This window comes from Acanthopagrus latus, chromosome 15 (genome assembly GCF_904848185.1).
Source record: "Acanthopagrus latus isolate v.2019 chromosome 15, fAcaLat1.1, whole genome shotgun sequence".
NCBI lineage: Eukaryota > Metazoa > Chordata > Actinopteri > Spariformes > Sparidae > Acanthopagrus > Acanthopagrus latus.
Window position 1 is genome coordinate 36746 of NC_051053.1, and position 21909 is coordinate 58654.

General features: G+C 39.8%; 1 protein-coding gene and 1 long non-coding RNA gene across 2 annotated transcripts; both read right to left on the bottom strand.

Moving 5' to 3' along the window:
• Nucleotides 1–1666: 1666 nt before the first annotated feature.
• On the bottom strand, nucleotides 1667–4397 carry LOC119033797 (general transcription factor II-I repeat domain-containing protein 2A-like). The gene is made up of 2 exons (XM_037124334.1): nucleotides 3509–4397; nucleotides 1667–3389 (listed from the first exon to the last, which is right to left on the bottom strand). Exons 1-2 carry the CDS (start codon nucleotides 3604–3606, stop codon nucleotides 1811–1813), a joined length of 1677 nt encoding a protein of 558 aa, XP_036980229.1. The 5' UTR covers nucleotides 3607–4397; the 3' UTR covers nucleotides 1667–1810.
• A 13155-nt stretch (nucleotides 4398–17552) lies between these two features.
• LOC119033676 lies at nucleotides 17553–20955 on the bottom strand. Its single transcript, XR_005079348.1, has 3 exons — nucleotides 20850–20955; nucleotides 19823–19880; nucleotides 17553–18251 (listed from the first exon to the last, which is right to left on the bottom strand). It is a non-coding gene; the product is annotated as an uncharacterized LOC119033676 (long non-coding RNA).
• Nucleotides 20956–21909: the final 954 nt, after the last annotated feature.

Here is a 21909-nt window from a genome sequence, read left to right on the forward strand (position 1 = left end):
TGCGGCTGGTTTGATCTCATCACAATATCTCTCTTTTCAATAATGACTAATATAGTCTGATGTCTGTTTTCAAATGTACATCAAGGACATGAATGAAGGATCTTATGTTGGAAAGTTCATGCCCTGTCTGTTTCTTCTGTCAAAAGTTTCATATTGAGAAAATGGCAGTCAGTCCTAAATCTTTACCACACAACAACCTCATCTCATTTTTGCCAGTATAAAATGACATACATTACACAATTTACGCAATGGCAGTTTAGTTTTGGAGTTGTTAAAGTTGTTAGGTATACTTTTCACATTTTGCACTAGTTAATCTGTTTCTAAGTACTGTACTTAATCAAAATTAAACCCAGGCTTTGAGTGGTAAGGAGACAGAACTTTATAATTGGGAAGTGTCTGCCTAACTGAAGGGAAGCCATCGCCTTATGACTTGGAATTAGATTGCGCTAATGGCTTCAGGATGTGATATGAAGCTTAATGCTATCAATGCCCTCTGTGTCCAAATGGGATTGATGGGAATCTTATTTTACTCTGCGAATGTGCAGTGTACCGGGTTCCCCAATATATTGTTATTTAATATCTTGGGAGGCCTGCACATTGTATGTTTGCTATCTCACATTTATTTTCACATGCAAAATAAAGGTCATATTTCAAACAAAATATCACTTGATATTAACATAAAAAACTTTCATATTGTAAAACAGATGGTGCCATCTAAAAGAAGATACATAAAGGGATGGCAGTAGATTGTCTTGGCTTCATGAATGCAATGTGGCCAACCTTGAAATGATAACTGAACATCACTTCTTGTCTAACTCTGGATCTGTCAAGAAGTACAAATAAGGGAGTACAACATTCATTGCAGTTGCAACACACTTAAAATTAAATTTTGAGTTATCTGCCCAAATTATTAAAAATGAATAAACAGTTTACCATGAGTTTTTAAGTCATCATTACAACTGAAATCATTGAATCTGAATTGTTTTCATCAAGAAGCAATCATTCTTTAGCATTACCTTTCCAAATTTTGGATCAAGTACCATTGTACTGTTTTTACTTCCTGTTTCTCCTATATTTTCAGGTGTCAAAATAAAAGCTCCACAATCATTTGTGGAAATGAAAGACAAATGTATTTAACAGTCAACTTAGTGACATTTTAACAGAGACATGTCCTGGATGGAAACAATGGTCGCTGGCTCCTTGGCCCTCATTAGATCCAGTCTGCTCCTTGGTCTACAGCAGGGGTCTCAAACTCAATTTACCTGGGGGCCACTGGAGGCAGAGTCTGGTTGAGGCTGGGCCGCATCAGGTTTTCCACAAGAAAAGCTCTGATAAAAACATTCCAATGTTCTTAAATGTCTTTATTTTTATTTTTTAACACAAAATAAGATGAAAAAAATAAATAAACAAATTAAGAATTAATAAGAAAATAAATAAATAAATCAGTAATAAATAAATAAAATGTGGTATTCGTAAAATGTCATGTCTTATGACATGAAGAAAAAAATTATGTCATAATAAAATGTTGATATATGGTGTCATTTTTAATATATACATATTGTGTGTGTGTGTATGTGTGTGTATATATATATATATATATATATATATATATATATATATATATATATATATATATAATAATAATACAGCAGATATAGAAGACTTAAGAAACATATAGTTGCTTACTAGAGAAATCTAATTATTATTATTCAGATTCAATTGTCTGTATTAACAGGTCTTTAACCTTTAACTTTCTGAATAACAATGTGGAACATTGAACATGAACTGTCCTGAACATGGCTTCTCTTGCCTACTTCTTGCTGCAAGAGACCTGGCAGCGCTTCCTCTCGCATAGCTGAGCCACATTTGGCTTGAGGGAGGAAGCAGTTGAGACCCTCAGTAGGGCTTGAAGATGCTCATCAGTAAGTCTGGTCCTGTACTTGGACTTATTGAAGTTCAAGGTGGAAAAGAGCTTTTCGCACAAGTATGTGCTCCCAAAAAGGCACATGGTCCGCTTGAACATTCGGGAAAGCTCAGGGAAGCTGGGGGTCAATTCTCTCAAAAATTGCCCAAGCTTGTCTGCTTTTCCACTCACCTCCCTGAACTTGGCTTTGAGTTCAGAGTTGCACTGCAGGTCAATGAGCTCCATTTGAAGCACAGGAGGGGCATCTTGCACATCAAAGGAGAAGGGGTCCGCAAAAATTTGAAATGTGGCTCTGTGCGTCTTGAAGTCTGCAAATCTGTGATCAAATTCCTCCTGTAGCTTCAAAATGACATCAACATACTTCTCACCACTGAATGATGTGCCTGCATCCACGAGTGCCTTGCATGCTGGGAAATGGCAAAGGTTTGTCTGAGAGAGCTGGGCTTTCCATAACACAAGTTTTGTGGAGAATGCTCTCACGTTGTCATAGGCAGCACTGACAAGTTGCCCCTGGCCTTGTAACTTCTTGTTCAGCACATTAAGCTCATGTGTGATATCAACAAGAAAAGCTAAGTCCATGAGCCATTTGGGATCACTTAGCGCAGGAACAGCCACCCCATCCTTCTCCATGAAGGCTTTCACTTCTGCTCTCAACTCAAAAAATCTCTTCAACATGTTTCCCCTGCTGAGCCAACGTACCTCGGTGAAGTAGAGCACATCCCCATATTCTGACTCCATTTCCTCTAAAAAAGCACGGAACCTTCTGTGCTTTAAGCCCCTGGATCTGATTTGGTTGATGCATTTCACAACGACAGACATCACATTGTCAAACTTCAGGCATCTGCTGCAAAGGGCCTGCTGATGGATAATGCAGTGCAGAGCTATGGCCTCCTCCACACCCTCCTCTTCCAGTTTTTTTTGAACAAGTGCCACAAGTCCATTTTTCCTCCCTGTCATTGATGGCGCTCCATCAGTTGTTATTCCAACAAACCTCTTCCATGGCAAACCGGTATTCTCAATGACATCACACAGCTGGTGAAATATCTCCTGAGCGGTGGTCTGGCCATGCATTGGAATTACTGTGAGCAACTCCTCCATCACTTCAAAACTGTCATCAACACCACGGACATACATTGCGAGCTGGGCAGTGTCGGTGATGTCGGTGGTCTCATCAAGAGCGATAGAGTATACACTGAAACATTTTGCTTTCTCACACAGTTGATCATAAATGTCACTTGACAGGTCAGAAATGCGCTCTGCCACGGTGTTGGCAGAAAGGCTGATGTTGCTAAACTGACCTTTCTTTTCTGGACAGACAATACTTGCAGCCTGTAATATGCACTTTTTGACAAATTCACCTTCTGTGAATGGCTTTCCTGCTTTAGCAATCATCTCACTAACCACGTAGCTAGCTTCGACTGCTGCGTTATTCTCTTTGGTTGCTTTCTTAAAGAAATCTTGTTGCCTCAGTAGACATGTTTTAAGATTGGCAACCCGGTTGGCTCTCTCATCTCCCTGGTATTTTGCATACTCCTCAGCATGTCTAGTTGTGTAATGACGTTTCAAATTGTACTCCTTGTGCACCGCAACTTTCTCTGTGCAAATAAGACACGTTGGGGTGCCCCTGTGCTCAACAAAGAAATATTGCATTTCCCACTTTTCCTGAAATTGTCTGTGCTCATCACCAACCTTTCTCTTCACTACAGGCTTTGAAAAAGACATGTTTCGGGCTGTGTAATATATATATATCCACTGGGTGTCACTGTCGAGTTGAGGTTTCAGTGTCAGTGTTTAGCCGACGCACGGAGAACGTAATTTCTGCAGTGTCTTATTTCCGCCGGCGCCAGATCGGCTCCGGGTCCTGCGCTTGCATATGACGTCGAGCACGGCACAGTTCGTGATTGGTTGAAGGTCAGAAACCATGGAAACACGAAGTGTTTGTGGTGCCCAACAATGCTGAATATAGTTTAACATTAAATTAAATAAATTAAAAGTTTAATAAAGTTCGAAAAGTTCGGCTCGTGGCTAGCATGGAGCTAGCGCTAACAATAGAGGGCGATGCGTTTCTTTCCGTTACGATTATAAACTAGTTTATTTACGGCCCGGCCTCGTTCCTCCACAAACAACGAACAATGGAGACACAGAGAAGACATTTGTTGGAACTGGAACTGATCGACATTGAACAAGGGATTGTTTTATTGTAAATACTGAGACGAGAACTAAAGAGGAGACGAGTGGCGACGTTATTGTTGTGGAATGAATACGGCCGGCAAATCGGGATTCCGGAAATGAGGTAACTCTAGCGGACCAATCAGAGCGATGCAGTCTCCGTGAGCTCTCTGTTGTTTGGGGAGGTGCTCGTAAGCTGACGGAGAGGGGGTCGGAGAGAGTACGCCACGACGCAGAGGGCTCTGCGTCGTTGCGTACCGACGGATACGGAGAAGCATAAATCAGGACAGCATTCATATCAAACCCGCGGGCCGCACTAACATTAAACTTTCATATGAAGGCGGGGGCCACAAACTATCGTCCTGCGGGCCGCAGTTGGCCCGCGGGCCGCGAGCTTGAGACCCCTGGTCTACAGTATAGAGATTGAAGAGCAATGGAGCAAAGCAAAGACAGACAGATGATTTCTCTCTGGAGAAGTCAAACAACATAGCAGTCAAAGCGTTCGGCAGTCTGTCCAGGTGACAAATCGAAAATGCTTGATAGTTTTAAGCAATGTATCACAGTCAACTGGATCGGTGTTTCAGTTTCTTGAAGAAGTTTCACCTCTCATCCAAGAGGCTTCTTCCATTCTAACTAACTGGCGGGGAGTTGCAATGCAAAGATTGCTCATGTACCTGCCCTTACATGGAAAAGACTTGTCGCTCTGTGGCAATGAGCCGATATAACCACACTTTTGGACGTTTGTCTTTCTTCTTCATTACCACTCGGAGCAGGTATCTGTTTGTCTGTCTGTGTGGACGTGTGTGTGAAGTGCAGTGAGAGGCCGTCCCCTGCACAGGACAGACACTGACACAGATCTCTGTTCAGAACTGGGAATAGTGATACATTAGAATTTAAAAGACAAACTAGATGTATGATTGGGGGAAAATATCATGTATCCGGAGTTATGGAAAAAAGGTTATTGATGAACATTTTTCATTATAGTTTTAGTTAACGAAATTAACACTGATGACTGGTGCATATGCCATTGAGTCAGCGTGTGCCAGATATTAAGTATTTTGGTATAGTACAGGCAACCTCCATTAGCAGCCTGTGTACTGTATTGCTGTACTGTGCCTGTGAAGTACTGTAGTTTCTACTTTACTGTAAACAGTGAGTAAACGTTTTACAGTGAAAATACCTTTGTTGTCTTTATGTCTCTTACTGAAGAAAGAGATTACAAAGCCTGTCTTCATCCTCCTTTATGTTGTCTTCAGTTTCAGCAACTTCCACCAGTGTCAGGATCTTGTTTAGACCAGTAAGGGCACAACACAGCTACAAACCTGGCTTTAGTCTTTGGTTTCCCAGTGAAACTTTGCCAGGCTGTATTCTGCATGTTTTAGAAATGTTGCCATTCTTTAAAGCAACATGATGTAACTTTTCCACCTTAAACTACCAGCTTCAGTCATGTTGAAGACGATGAAGACGAAGGAGATTGTTGTCGACTTCCGGAGAGCCCCCACCCAGCACCTTCCACTGACCATCAATGGTGCTGCTGTGGAGAGAGTGAGCAGCACCAAGTTCCTGGGTGTGCACCTCTCTGAGGACCTCTCTTGGAGCAGCAACACCGCATCACTGGCCAGGAAAGCTCAGCAGCGCCTCTACTTCCTCCGCAGACTGAGAAGAGCCAGAGCACCAGTCCCCATCATGCGCACCTTCTACCGCGGCACCACCGAGAGCATCCTGACCAGCTGCATCACTGTGTGGTACGGCAGCTGCACTGCATCCTGCAAGAAGACCCTGCAGCGCATAGTGAGAGCAGCTGAGAGGATCATCGGTACCCCCCTCCCCTCCCTCCAGGACATTTACAAAACACGCCTAGCCTGCAAAGCACTCAGCATTGCGGGCGACCCCACCCACCCCAACCACCATCTCTTCAGTCTCCTGCCATCCGGGAGGAGGGTGAGGAGCCTCCGGGCGAGAACCAGCAGACTGAGGGACAGCTTCATGCACCAGGCCACCAGGATGCTGAACTCTCTCCCAGAACTGCCCCCCCTTCCCTCTCCGCCCGCTGCCCCCACAAACTCTGGACCTTGCTGACCCCCCCCTGACCCCCCCCTCCCCTCCCCCCACGGACATTACTGACCCCCCCCGCCCCCCCACTCAAAAGGCACCAGCCACTTTACAAACTCAGTAAAAACTCAGTAAAAGAACACTTAGAAAAAAAAATATATATATATAAAAATAAAAAAATTGCAAATTGCACTATGTACAAATGTTTCACATGTTTACATTCCGTGATGTCACCTGTATATATTTAAAATCTATATTTAAATCTTTATTTTTTCATTTTTACTTCTACTTTTTTTACACTCATTGTGGATAGAGAGTAACAGAATTTCAATTCTCTGTATGTCTTGCACATATTGCAGCATTGACAATAAAGCCAACTTTGAACTTTGAACTTTGAATGTTGGTGGTACAGTGTCTTATAACGGGGTGAATGGTTTCTCCGTCTCTTGTCTCTGCTCTGTGTAACTTAAGTGAGAGGGGAGGATCACAGCATTTCATACATGTTTATTTTAACATACAAGTTTTCAACACACCACATTGTCATGATGTCATGAGTTCTGTTGTTGTAAGCACCGAAATTATGTCTGACAAACTGTTACACACCTTGGATTTGTGTGGTGTTGCACTCAAAAACTCCAGGAGTTGTCATTAGAAACACTGATTCATTGTGTTTAATTATGAAAAATGCTGCAAACTCTGCACCCATAGTGTGCTATGACAAACAATGTTAGTGTCATCACGTGTCATGCTGAAACTTTCATATTGTGAACCTCAAATATAAACAGTAGACAGTGATTCAGCAAGGTTTCTTCCAAGTTCATCCCAAAATAAGTTACATTAAGACAAACACAGCTGACATTGTTTGCCTTTAAATCTTTGTCCAAGACATAATGTCCAGGGCGAGGGACAACATCACTGTGTTTCTTCTCTGACTATTTGCTTTGGTATGGTGTTGCTGTTAATGTGAAGAGGCCCCAGCACCGTGACATTTGGATGGGTGTTTATTTTAACCAGAAAGTCTGCCAAAATGTTTATGTCACTGATGCTGAGCAGACATAAGAGCTTATCAAGGGGTGCATTTTAGAGAGAAGCCAACACTCCATAGACCTCATGCTGTAGTATGCCTGTCTTACACCAAGTATGGTCATTATTTCATTAAATTTATAAGTGCCCTCCCAAAATATACTGCAGATTTGATCAACAACTCTGATTGCAACATAAATTATTAATAATTGAATTCATCCATCGACCCTGTTCACCTCTTACCCTCTTTACCCAGCAAATACTGTACCCTTGATACCAGGTTGTTGATAAATACAAACAGTATGAATAGTTCCCAGATTGTAAACTCCCTATGCATTAAGTTTACATTACCTTGTCATGTGCATGTATGTATCACTGTGTAAAGCACTGATGCACAGTTATGGGGCAAGAACAGTAACATTAAAATGTGTCATTGAAATCAACACATTCCCTGAAAAAGAAAACACTGGCATTGAAATGCTTGTAATTGAAAGAGGTGGGTAACACTTTTTTGAAGGGGTATGCATAAGACTTACATGACATTATCATACCATGACATGAACTCTGTCATGAACATGAAGGAGTCCATAAATGTTTCTGACTGTAGTCTTCAATTGTCATTTGGACAATTATGTCAATTTCAATGCAAAGTTGACATTGTTTGAAATGTCGTTGTTATGACAACTCCATGTTAACTGAGACAATACTGTCTATGACAACCCGACATCAAAGCTAGGGTCCGTTATTTTAGAGACATGTTTTGTTATATATGTAGAAAATCTCTTAACATTCTAACACTAATCATCAAATACTCCGACAAAAAAAAAAAAAAAAAAAAAAGTCCAGTACAGGGCTCTAAGCTGACATTTTTCCTAACGAACACATGTGCTCCTAAAGTAAAATATCTGGAAGCACAGAGACATATATAGGAGACCAAAAGTTATTTATTCATCGATTTATCAATTTATCGAACACATGAACAAAATGATTTACAGTGTTTGATTTAATTTTTTTTCATTCAATTTTGTATCCAATGTGTGCTAAACACAAAAGGATGTCAGTTGTCCAAGTGCATATTAATATGGTGGCATTTACTTAGGGATCTAACTAAAACTGGAGCTAATAGCTGACAGCAGAACAAAACACGACTGGACTAAAAGTTTCTTTCAGAGGAGTATAAAACATTAAAACATTAAGCTGCATTTTCATGAGAGAACACAACAAAGGAACACAAGTATCTAAATTTAAAGTACTTTTATTTGAAGAACTTTTACTAAACGTCACCATCAGCCACACAACATGTATTATGACAACAGAATAAAGTCCTGGTTCTTGCTGTCATGCAGCACCTCTGTTGTGGTTTGTATTGTGTTTTGGGCTGTTGCAGCATGTTTGTGCATTTGGTTGTGTTGTGTGTATTCATGACGCATTTCCCAAAAGCTGCACATTGATGAAGATGTTTTCCTAATTCACGTTTTTTTCAAGGTACAGTGTGTTTGCCCTTAACTGTCGTCCACCATAGGCTTTTAGGCAGGCCAATCTCCACAGCACTTTGTCAGTGCTGAAGAATACAAATACACAGATCAAAGAAACACTCTGACATGGCCGCATACCTATATGGGTTTCATGAGTCCACTTGAAACTTCCAAACTGCAAGTATGTCTCTTTCACACCGCCATTGTTTTTTTTTTTTTTTTTTTGTCAGGTTGAAACAAAAAGAGACCCAAAAGCAAGACACATGAAAAAGGAGAAAAAGGAGCCTTTGATTTACTTAAATAAAGCTGAAAACCAAAATCCAAGTGCAGAAACTGGCAACAAAACTGTAAGGAGCAAGCAGGGCAAAACCACGAAGGACTATAAAAAACATTAAATAAAAGTACAAACAAAAGAAGCTCTTGAAAGGCAGGAACACAAAGGACACTGGATGGAGATGCATGACTAAACAGAACTGGTGCCGTTCCAGAGCTGTTAGCAGTTGCCATAGCAGGAGGATGCACGACAGACCCGTCCTCCCGTCTGTCATCATGGGGAATGTAGGATCTCTCCCCAATAAGATGGATGAGCTAATGGCACTGACCCGGCATCAGAGGGACTACCGCAAGTGCAGCATAATGGTGCTCACTGAGACATGGCTACCAGAGCTGATACCGGACATGGACGCTAACCTGGATGGTTTTCAACTCTGACAGGCAGAGAGGAAGGCAGAGAGCGGTAAGGAACTCTGGGCACATCACTGTTAAAGAACAGGTCTGCATTAACGAATGCAGCTGTTAGCATGTTAGCATGAGGCCGTACAAGCTTCCAAGAGAGTTCACACAGGTGATCGTGTTAGCTGTGTACATCCCCCCCTCTGCTAACACTGATGCAGCTTGTGATGTTCTTCAATCAGTCACAAGCTCACTGCAGACACAGCACCCAAAGGCCCTCTTCCTCATCTCTGGGAACTTTGATCGTGCCTCTCTGTCCTCCACCCTGCCCACATTCACTCAACATGTCACCTGCCCCACTAGAGACAATAAAACACTGGACTTATTTTATGACAACAGCAAGAAGGCATACAACTCATCCTCCCTCCCTCTGCTGGGAAGATCTGACCATAACCTGGTGCATCTCCTGCCTGTGTACAAGCCCCTCGTAAACATGCCATTAACGCGTTAATTAAGTTAATTAATTACACTGCAAATTAATGCGTTATAAAAATTAACGCAATTAATTCTGAGATTCTGAGTGGCAATTCAATGCGCCATGCAGTTTAAATTTGGCCCACTGAATGACCCGAGGGCTACTTGGCAGTGGCACATCATGGTAGCACTATCATCTATCAGTCAATCAATCTTTATTTATATGGCGCTTTTCATACAGAAAAAGTACCTCATAGTGCCTCACAGAAATAAACAAACAACAGCAAAAACAGAGAAACAACAAAATGAAGTCAAGAGAAGAAAATTAAAAGAACCCAACCCTCCCACCCCCTCAGACATGCACAGAGACATACACACCCATACACAGACTCACAAATATGCACACAGACACACATACTCATACACACCCATACAGTAGCTGTCACTAAAGAGACATGGCCGGGCAGCGAGACCTGTTGCGTGGAGGAAGCTACGATTGGGGAGCCAACCACACCGGGAGAGATCCTGGTCCAAGGTTGCAGGGAGCACCACCACAGAGACCACCCCAACCTGGGCAGATAGGAGGCCTCACACCAAGGTGCAGAGCCCTCTGGTCACCCGGGCCGGAGCCGTCCATGGGACAGCAGCCCCCGCGGCCAGACCATAGACAACTCCCAGTCTGGCAGGCCCCCATGAGGAAACACTGGAGATTAAAAACTGACAGACTAAAACAGTAAAATAAAGCGAAAAGCGTAGAAACACAAGGGACTAAAACATAAAAGTATAAAGGCTAAAAACACAAGAGACTAAAACATAAAAGCATAAAGGCTAAAGACACGAGAGACTAAAACATAAATGCATAATGGCTAAAATGTGAGAGATTAAAACATTAAAAAAGAATAAAAAGAATAATTAATGAATACAAGTGCTCTGATTAGTACGGCATAAAGGAATTAGAAAGAATTTAAATTTCAATTAAAAGCCTGGTTAAAAAGGTGGGTCTTGAGCCTCTTTTTAAAAACCTCAACAGTCTCTGTGACCCTGAGGCTCTCCGGCAGGCTGTTCCACAGTTGGGGAGCCGCCTCCCCGTGCTTTTTTTTAACTAACCTGTGGTATGGTTAAAAGACCAGTGCCGGAGGACCTCAGGGTCCACGGGGGCTGATAGAGTAAAAGCAGGTCAGATAAATGAGAAGGCCCAAGACCTTTAAGACATTTAAAAACTAGTAAAAGAACCTTAAAATCAATCTTGAAACGCACAGGGAGCCAATGAAGCAACTTTAAAACCGGTGTAATGTGCTCCCGCCCTCTGGTCCTCATCAGCACTTGTGCAGCTGAGTTTTGTATTAATTGTAGATTCAAAATGCTCTTTTTGGGAAGGCCAGAGAGCAGGGCATTACAATAGTCTAAACAACAAGAGATAAAAGCATGCATCAGCACCTCCGTGCTGGCCTGAGAGAGAGACTCTGGCTATATTCTTAAGATGGTAAAAACCTGTCTTTGTTATATTTTTGATGTGTGGAATAAAACTGAGTTCAGAGTCAAAAATCACACCCAGATTTTTTACAGATTGTGATGGTTTAAAATCCTTTAACTTTGGTAAAAGTTTCTCTTTCTGGCCTTCAGGACCAACGAGTAAAACCTCTGTTTTCTCCTGGTTGAGCTGTAGGAAATTTGCTGCCATCCATGTCTTGATATCTAAAATGCAGTTAAAAAGGACATCAATAGGCCCTGTGTCATCAGGAGACACAGTGTTGTACAGTTGTGTATCATCAGCATAACTATGGAAGCTGATGCCGTGCCACCTGATGACGTCCCCAAGAGGAAGCATGTACAGATTAAAAAGAGTTGGACCTAAAATTGACCCTTGGGGAACCCCACACTTTATTTTGTGGGTTTCTGAGGAACATACAAACACTTACCGACACTTACAAAGAAGTGTCGGTCTGTGAGGTAAGAAACAAACCAGTTAAGAACAGTACCAGAGAGGCCGACCAGGTTCTTCAGTCTATTTAATAAAATGTGATGGTCTACTGTATCGAAGGCGGCGGTTAGATCCAGCAGTACCAAGACTGTGAGTTTATGGTTATCTAAGCTGCACCTGATGTTGTTTAAAATCTTTAAAAGGTCTGTCTCTGTACTGTGGTTCGTACTAAAGCCAGACTGATACTTCTCTAAAATGTTGTTTGCGATTAAAAAATCATTCACTTGATTGAAAACAAGTTTTTCCAAAATTTTACTTAAAAACGGTAAGTTGGATACAGGCCGATAATTATTAAAGGTGTTGGGATCTAGTTTGCTCTTCTTCAGAAGGGGCTTCACCACCGCCGTTTTAAAGGAGGCAGGGAAGACACCCGTCTGAGGAGAGCAATTCATTATGTATACAGCTGATCCTCAAAGAATCCACAAAGTGTTTTAAAAAACGGTGTGGGAATTGGGTCTAATAGGCAGGTCGTGGGCTTTACTTGGGAGAAAACTTGACCAAGTGTCCTCGCATCAACCAGGGCAAAACTCTCTAGTGTTTCCTCGGGTAAAATCAATGATCTAGGTGTGTCGACATTTAAAATCTGTTTAGGTAAGAGACTCGATCTGATGTCATTGATTTTACTTCTGAAGTGGTCTGCAAAATCCTCGCAAAGGGCGTCAGTTGGTGTTTTGGAGGATCTATTAAAATTTGTGTTTGCTAAAAAGTCAATTGCGGAGAAGAGGAATTTTTATTGTTTTTATGTTCGTCGATTAACTTTTGAAAATGGGAGATTCTTGACTGTTTGACTGTGTTATTGTAGGTAGGTTTTGAGGTGTCCACGTAAAATTTCATGGTGAACGTTTAACTTTGTTTTTCTCCATCTCCTCTCAGCACTCCTGCAGTTTCTCTTGAGTTTTTTAGTTTCTGTATTTCTCCAGGGGGGTGTAGGTCTTGTATTAATGTTTTTTATTAAAAGTGGTGCCACTAAGTCCAGCGCTGATTTTATTCAACGGTGCGGCCCCTGCTGTGGGTCGGCTGCGTGACATGCTGATTAAAATCTAGACAGTGTAGAAAGTTTAAAAATTCTCTCGACATTGAATCTGAGGAATTATCTATGTGTAAATTAAAATCACCGGTTAATATTCTGTCATAATTGCTATGAGTTATTGACAGTAGCTCTGAGAATTCACTGTTAAAAGAGGTGGAATAGCGGGGTGGTCTGTAGACTGTAATACAGAGCATGGAGGGCTGCTAAAAACAAAGGCATGGTATTCAAATGATAACTATTTGTTAAAAAAGACTTCATTTGACAACATGGTGTCTTTAGTGATGGATGTAGTTTCACCTCCTTTTTGTCCCCCTCTTGAAAATAAAAAGTTAAAATTTGGTGGGGAAGCCTCAGTAAGAACAACAGGTGCATCAGTGCCAAGCCATGTCTCTGTCAGGAGAATGCTGTCTAAGTTGTTATCTAAAATTACATCATTTATGATAAAAGATTTGTTTAAAAGAGAGTGCACGTTCAGCACGGCCATGTCTGTGCTGAACGTACGCTCATCGTGTCTTTTCAAAGGAATGTTAAAAACACAGTTTTGTGATTTGTCTGTGTGAGAGTCTGGTTTCAATTGTGTGAATGTTGTCCTGTGCCTCGGGGGCAATTGAATGGGGGGTGTGTATAGTGTAGGTAGGGGCGGGTGAAGGTGAGTGAGTGGCAGGCGGTCCGTGTGCATGTGTGTCTACAGTGAGTTAGGAGGTGGGTCGAGGTCCGCCAATTTTCCGCCTCGGAGGGAACACTTATTTCTGCCTCGCCTGCTATCTAAAAACGGGGCAGAAATGTGCCGGCCTCTGTGTGAAGTGGGCAGAGGTGTCAATGACCTGAACTGTTGTGCGACCCACAGCCGGGGAGTTTTAAAACCAAGAAACAGCTGATCACAGCAGTCAGTCCATCACTTCATCCGTGGACATTAAGATGAACAACTGGACAGCCGCAGAGATCCAGGAGATGCAGCGTCTCCTCGGTCTCTGTAGCTGTTTGGTTGTGTCAGCTTGTTGTTGTGTCGGCAAGCTAAGGACGGTCATCCATCCATCCATCATCTGTACACATTATCTGTACGCCGCTTAATCCTCTGCAGGGTCGCGGGGGGGCTGGAGCCTATCCCAGCTGACTTAGGGCGAAGGCAGGGGACACCCTGGACAGGTCGCCAGTCTATCGCAGGGCTAAGTGTATTTGTATTGCATTTTAAATAATGCACCTGGCCTAATTGGTTTGCTGGGATGTGCTTGACCATTTTCTTTTAAATTTCATTCATGAAACGCACAATACTCTTAGTGTATTCAATTGATTACTCAATGCAATACAATTTTGTAATGTCCTAAAATTTGAATTCTTTATTTGGGTACCTTTAGCAGATATGAGATTAAAATGCGATTAATTAGATTAATTAATTACAAATCCTGTAATTAATTAGATTGTTTCTTTTAATCGCCTGACAGCCCTAAGGTCAATCCGATTCTCTTTTCTTTACTTTTTAATTATATTGTCTATTTTCATATTGTCTATTTTGCTATTGCTCTTGCTCTTGTAATATCCCGAGACTGCTGCAACAAACAAATTTCCCAGTCTGCGGGACATTAAAGGATTTCTGATTCTGATTCTGAACAGATGAACTAACAAAGAGAGAGTGGTTTATGATTTTCAAGTGAACTTGGAGAAACCATTGCTACGTGCAAAATGTTTGGTCAGAGGCCCCAGAGCCGACCAGAATCCATCTCTGGTGATGTTTTCTCATGAGTATGCATATTGCAATTATTATTATTACATTTATGACAGGATCTTTTAGCATGTTGTTCTGCTCAGGCCTAATTCCTGCTTTCCTTTTGTGTGTTCATTAATTGATCTTAATTGAGTTATTCACTATACACCAAGCTTTACCGATTCAATTTGATTTTTACATTATGAATATATACATAGATATATATTTTACTGTATTTGTAGGTGGGATGTCAAGGATATAAGGGTAACCCTAATCCTAACCCATAACAGTTAATGTTTCATTTTGACATACTGTATTAACACAACAGACCTAAAATCACAAAAAGACATAAAATTCGAGTAGGAAAAAGTTGGATTTTTTACTGTGAAAACCATAAATATGTTTAACGAACCATTGTTATTACTTATAATGCAAAACTAAATTGTTGTTTGCTAAATTTATGCATACGTTTTTGAAATTTACAAAGTTATATATAACTATTTACATTTAAATGCAGGCAATGCCTCAGGCTCAGGCCTCCCTCAGCATTCCTGCCTGCTCAACATTCAGCAGTCTCCTCAGTGTTTTGACTCACAGAACAAAAAAACGACTCCACTACACCCTAAACACACTACACCCAACAATATATAACACACTAACTACACACTCCAAACATGCTAAATGTCACAAATCTCTCAACTCTCAAAACTTGCTCTCTATCACCGTCATTGTGGTGCCTTTTTCCAGCAATAGGAATGTTTTTTCTTGCTTGCAAACACTTACTGCTTGTGGACACTGTGGACACTTGTGGACACACTGTTTTTTCCTGCACCAGACACAAAGCAAACGTGACAGCAATGTTCGTGAAAAACCGTGGCAGACATTTTTAGGCGAGCCAACGCGTCTATCAACTCAGGAGGTGAGGCCTGGGGGTGGGCTAGCAGCTAGCTATACACGAACATCCACAGATTCCGATTCCAGTTTGTTGTCCTTGTGTATCCAGATCTCCTCAGACCCAAACAGACTTGGTCCAAACACGTTTAGTCTCATTAATCCACAACAGTCAGTTTAGATGCACAGAACGGGACCGAACCGCTGGCAAAACCCCGGTCCAGCTCATGTTGCTGCAGGTATAAATCCTCTTGTTTCTTAAGGTGTGTTGTAGGAATGGGCTCTGCAGTGATTGGTGCGCACGTGGCTATGGTTTTCAGTGATTGGCTCTGGTGCACATGTTACTATGGTTACAATGCCAGCAGAATTGGTAAAGCATTTATGAAATAGTTTATTAACCGTATCATTGTAGTCCAAACAAATCCAGTAATGCACACCCTTAAACCACCTAGCAGCCATGTTGAAAATCTCAGGACAGTCTGATCCTGATCTGCAGAGATATTTGAGGCACACACACACACACACACACACACACACACACACACACTTCTTGCTTTTATAGAGAGATTATTAGTACATATATAAAAAACTTTTAAAAATAACTCACTTCACATAAATTTCATTTACTCACTTATATTATATAACATATTATACTATGCCCTCTTTCACCTCATACATTTTCATACCCTACAAAACTTCTTCCTGTTTTTCTTTTTGCTGTTTCTCCCCCCTTGTTCCTTCTGCAATTATTGCTGCTGTTAGTCTTTTTTTTTGTATTATCATCGTTATAATTCATTTTTGTGTGTTTCTTTATTATTAGCACCTCTGTCCCGTATGTGGTATGTTATATATATATATGTATGTTCACATTCGTCACCTGTACTGCACCTAAAAAAACAAAACTATTATTATTATTATTATTATTATTATTATTATTATTATTATTATTATTACTTGACAATTTTAAAGAAGTATCATCCCAAATATATAATGCCTTTATGTTTAATTATCTTAAGATATTTATAGAAAGGTGCCTCAATCGTTCTCTGAATCTGACCCACAATTGGACATCACATGGTTCACTAAATATAGATCCCTACAGCACCTGTTGACCCAGGTGCTTGAAAGAGGACAAGGCCAGTTGTATCTAAATTAAAGGGGCATAACTGCTTTAACAGGTAGTGAGACAGGTGGAGCAAGCCAATTTAATGACCCCCCCATTTATCAAGGTATCATTGATAAATAGGAGCAACTATGCTCAGATGAGGGCTTTAAAATTGTTTCCATTTTTTTTTCTTACTTTATTGATGGTGATATGTTGTGGTTTCTTTCTTGTTACAAAAGTACTTATTTTAAGTCACTGAACAAAAGCATCTGCTAAATGTAATGAATCTACAAACATAAATGTAAGTACACTGTAAACCCGAATAAGTTACCAGAACTCAAAAAAATTGAGGCAATCGATTGCCTCAATTTTTTTAAGTTGATCAACTCAAAAGTCTAATTTTTCCAGAACATAAAAGTTTGGATTACATCTTACTTATACCTTTTGATAGCAGTTAAATTAAAAGTGCTCATTAAGTCAACTCAAATATTTGCAGTTAATATGACTTACAGTTTTCTGTTAAGGCAACTCAATTATTATCAGTTACTATGACTTAAAGTTTCCAGTTTTCAAACCACAGGAATAAGTTTGCAGAACTTAAAAAAATAAGTACACAACCACATAATTTTTATGTTGGCAAAACTCAATGTTTATTAGTATGTGTTGTCATTGTTTTTAAGTACACAGTAGTCAAATATGTTAAGTAAGTATACTTAAAACCATGTGACTCAAAACTTAAATTTTTTGAGGCAATCGATTGCCTCAATTACATTGAGTATAGCTAACTTAATACATCTAAAAGTCATAAATATCTGCTACTGAACAGTATTTTCTTGCCTGCTCCCTTTTAGCACACTGCAATTTTGAAATTGAATAGAAAAATAAATAAAAACATTTATAAATTAAAATAAATGGAACAAAAAATATTTAGTCAGGAAAATAATCAGAGTAATCCAAAATAATGATAAATAATAATACCTAAATTAAATTATCTTTCGTTACAGCTATATATAAATAAAAGTAACTGCTTCAAAGAGTGCTTTTGGCTTCCTGGCTAATACCTGAGTAAGGCAACAGGGCAGCAATTTGGATGAATTTACAGTAATGCTATAGACTGTTTAAGAACATTTTCACTTAAAACTCTGAAATGTAATTGTTTTTACATTAACCAGTAACAAATGTACAGTGAAATTTGGGTCATCTTGCACAGCCCACAATGGTTGAGAAATATCATTACGAAAAACATTAAACCATACAAAACATTAGTGTTACTTTTGCATTATATTAATGAGAACAAAGGCACATTGTGTAGTTTGGGCCTATTGGCTGAACACCTGCAGAGTACAGTACCCTTTGAGGCAGTATTTAGACAAAAAGAGAACTTTGAACTGCTACTCAACTACTTTGAAATGCTTTACCCTGCATTCTTCTTTCAGATGAGTTTCTACATCAACTCATTCTTGAGGGTCTGCAACCTGGGTGACAGTTTACCACTTTCTAGACCAAGTAAAATCTTTTGAGTGAATTCAAAAGTGTTGGTCAGTGCTTTGGGATAGCTGAGGTGTAGTGCATAGATGAGTCCAAACAATACCAGGAAGGCATCGCCAAATCTGGGGAGACTGACCACGGCATCACTTTCAATGACAACAGAGATTTTCACAGGCTGGTGGTGAACTGGACTTGTGTTATGGTCACTGATGACAGTAAGGAGGGCCACTGCAACACCATCAAGCTCTGGCTCATCAGACTCGTCCTGAATGAATGAAAAAGAGATACTAATCACAATCTAACCCATGGGATAGAACAGACAACATATAATTAGTGTGAATGCTAAGGCATTCACACTCTTGTTCCAAATTTTAAAGCTATGCTGAGTGTTTGTATGTTACTGTTATTTCAACCCATTTGGCAGGATAATGTACTGTTATTCAAATGAGTCTCTCTCTCTCTCTCTCTCTCTCTCTCTCTCTCTCTCTCTCTCTCTCGCACTTTACTGGCATGCCTGTTTGTATAGTGTCAGTATTGCCAAAGCATACAGTAGAGAAAACAGTAACTTTACAATATTATGGGCATTTCATAAAATCATTAACAGGAACATTAGGAACATATACATATGCACATTCGCCTATCACACACACACACATCACACACACACTACATCAGTCCTGCAGGAATGAGCCGGCCTCAATGGAGCGCGTGCACGCGCGCGCACACACACACACACACACATGCACGCACGCACACACACACACACACACAGCAATCAGTGAATATCCTCACTGTCTCTCAGGGTATGGCATGCTGCAACATATTTTGCAGCTATCCTTGAATGTTGTCCTTCGCCTAAAATGTTGGCCAATTTTTCATTGTCATTATGGAGGCTGAAATTTGGTATTTTGTTTGAGAATATACGAAAGTATTGTTGTCTTATTTTCTCGTATTTTGGGCAGTAAAGAAGAAAGTGCATCTCAGTTTCAACCTCATCAGTCGTACAGTGACCACAGATCCGTTGCTCCCTTGGCAACCATGCTTTTTTATATCGCAGTTTCTCTATTGCAAGATTGTTGTCACTAAGCCTGTACTTGGGTAAGGACCTGTCTCTGCTTTGTTTCTCTGACTGTGTCGAGATACTCTGCCATTTCATAATTTCTGTTAAGTGTTAGATAACATTGTAATTTGGATTGTGATTTGGTTTGGTTGTCCCAATGTTCTAGATATGTGTCCTTGCATTGATTCATAATTTGTTTTACTTTGATTTGATTTCCTACAGCAGTGTTGGTCTGAGGTGTTAATGTGGTTGGTGAGTTAGTTAACTTCAGAACCAACTGACTGAGGGGACTGGTATCAGGGCTGACCTCTTGGGTTTTAAAAGCTTGAAATTTAATAGTATCTTCTGCACTGAATTTTAGGAGTGTCCAAAACTTTAGGGATCTTTTTTGTATGTTTAATGCCAATGGGAATCTGCCTAATTCTGCCCTGCATGCATTTGTGGGAGTTTTTCTTTGGACTCTGAGGATATTTCTAAGAAATTCAGCATGCAGGGATTCTATGGGATGTTTGTCCCATCTAGCGTAGTCTAGCTTGCTGAGTGGACCCCATACTTCACATCCATACAATTGGCATAATGACACTGTCAAATATTTTGCACCAGATTTTAATTGGAATTTGAATTTTATGAAAGTTCCTTTTAATAGCATAGAGAGCTCTACGAGCTGGTATTATTGGTATTAGGTATATTTTATATATGAGAGAGAGAGAGAGAGAGAGAGAGAGAGAGAGAGAGAGAGATGGTTGGTAGAAAAATTCACATACAAAATGGATTACCTGATATCTTCATCACATCCCCAGTTGTCTTCCTTTACTCTGTCGTAACTTCTTGAAACTGGAACAGAGAGATGCAAAGGCATAAACTGATGAACAATTAAAAAGCATCCAAACAGTGTCAAATTATAAATACTTCCATTTATAATTTTTTCCATGTTAATGATCAATCCCCAAAGTGTGAATGCATCGCCAGTCAAGCTACTAAAGCCATCAAGCAAATTTAAATTTACTGTACAGAAATGCAGCAGTACTTGAACTTAAACTGCATGGTTAAATCAACAATAACGCTATTTCTACAAACTAAAGCCTTACTGATGAGGGTTTTTTTCCCCCAAACATATCCGTTCTGTTCATTATTATTTAATATGCATACGCAGCTAATGTCATAAATATCTGAAGTCTGATTTATTCATCGTTGTCGTGAAAAGCAATTTTCACATTCAATTCACTGGAATCGCTTGAATGACGTCATCAGAGCGATCTGTTGAATTGTGCCAAACTGACGAGCGACTGCAGCTGAGTGACAGAGCGATTTTTTTGGGGGCGACATGAGCGGGGAAAAAAGAAAGAATTTGAAGAGCTCAACAGTATAAAACAACAATAAATAATTAATTAATTCAACCAGGTATCCGCACATATAGTTTAAAATGCTGGCGTTTCTAACAAGAAAACGGCTTGAAAACTGCGTCACAGCGGGGTTGGTTGCACCATGAAACATGAGAGGGGGGTTCAATTAAATTTTATAAAGATTAAAACACTTTGTTTTATGCTCTAGTCGACTGCCTATACCCCCTATGCCAAGAGCCGGCCCTGCCACCTCCTCTAGGACAAGTATCCAACATTTTAAACTGGCTCATTACAACAGGCAACACACTACTGAACACCTGCTAGCTCAATGTTTCCTTCTGGAAGCCTGGCAAAGCACATAAAAAACACGGACCCGCCATTTCTGCTATTTTTTTCGACACGCTCTCAAAATACAACTAAATGTTAGTATATTAACAATATATGAACATTCAAAACTTACAGTAAGTCCAATGAGGCTGACTGTTGCCGCTAGGTCCAACTTTCTGCAGTCCTCCGTGCTGCCTCTCTTCGGTGCTGCTTCCCGCTGCTCGCGCTCAAACTTTTCTTCTTCTGTGTCCCCCGCCCAAAGAGCGGTATTCAACCAGTGTATTGTGTGCATTAGCGCCGCCTTCTGCTTCGGAGGGGGAACATACATATATACATATATACATATATATATATATATATATATATATATATATATATATATATATATATATATATATATATATATATATATATACATACGTAAACTGATAAATATTCAAATATAGACCATAAATATTCAAATAAATACATTTTGTCTTCCACTAATGTATTTAGTATTTAGGCCTAATGCATTTAAGACCATTTGCCCCAATCAAATTGTTGCTGGTGTTGTTTTATTATGATTGCAATTTATTTGTTATGATTGATTTTACTTATTTGGTGAAGCACTTTGACATTTTATTGTATTTTAGCATGTGCCAGGCCTATTATTAAATTCCACCTATTTGAAATAATAGAAATAAGAAGACTTTACCATTCTTATATGTAGGCCTACTTAATTCTATTAAGTTGTACTTAAGTTGTGTTTTTAAGTTATGCTTACTTAATAAAGAAATAGTTCAATTTAATCAAACATTATTAGTATAAATTACTCAAAAAGAAAGAACATGTTACACAAACTTGACATAATTAAGTTAGTAGAACTTTTTTTAAACTTTGAGTATACAGTACTTAATCTATTTAATTAATTTGAACGTTCGGGTTTACAGTGTATCATGAGAAATATAACCGGTCCATGCCATGTCTGAGCATTTCTGCTTTTGACCTGCAATGTACCAAGGACAGGATGTTCAACAGTGGTGCAAAGTACTTTTCACTCAGTTACTGAAGTAATGTAAGATACAGTTTTGGGGTAATTGTATTTAAATTAAGTATTTAAATGTTGTACTATTTTATATTTCTACTATTTCATATGAAAATATTAGCTTAATTGATTTAACAGCTGTAGTCACATTTTCGATTAAGATGCTACA

Coding starts and splice junctions, on each gene's coding strand:
- LOC119033797 (XM_037124334.1), bottom strand. CDS start 3,606: ATGAGCACAGACAATTTCAGGAAAAGTGGGAAATGCAATATTTCTTTG. Junction 3,390..3,508: donor TTTGCACAGAGAAAGTTGCG/GTGCACAAGGAG, acceptor ATGTCTACTGAG/GCAACAAGATTTCTTTAAGA.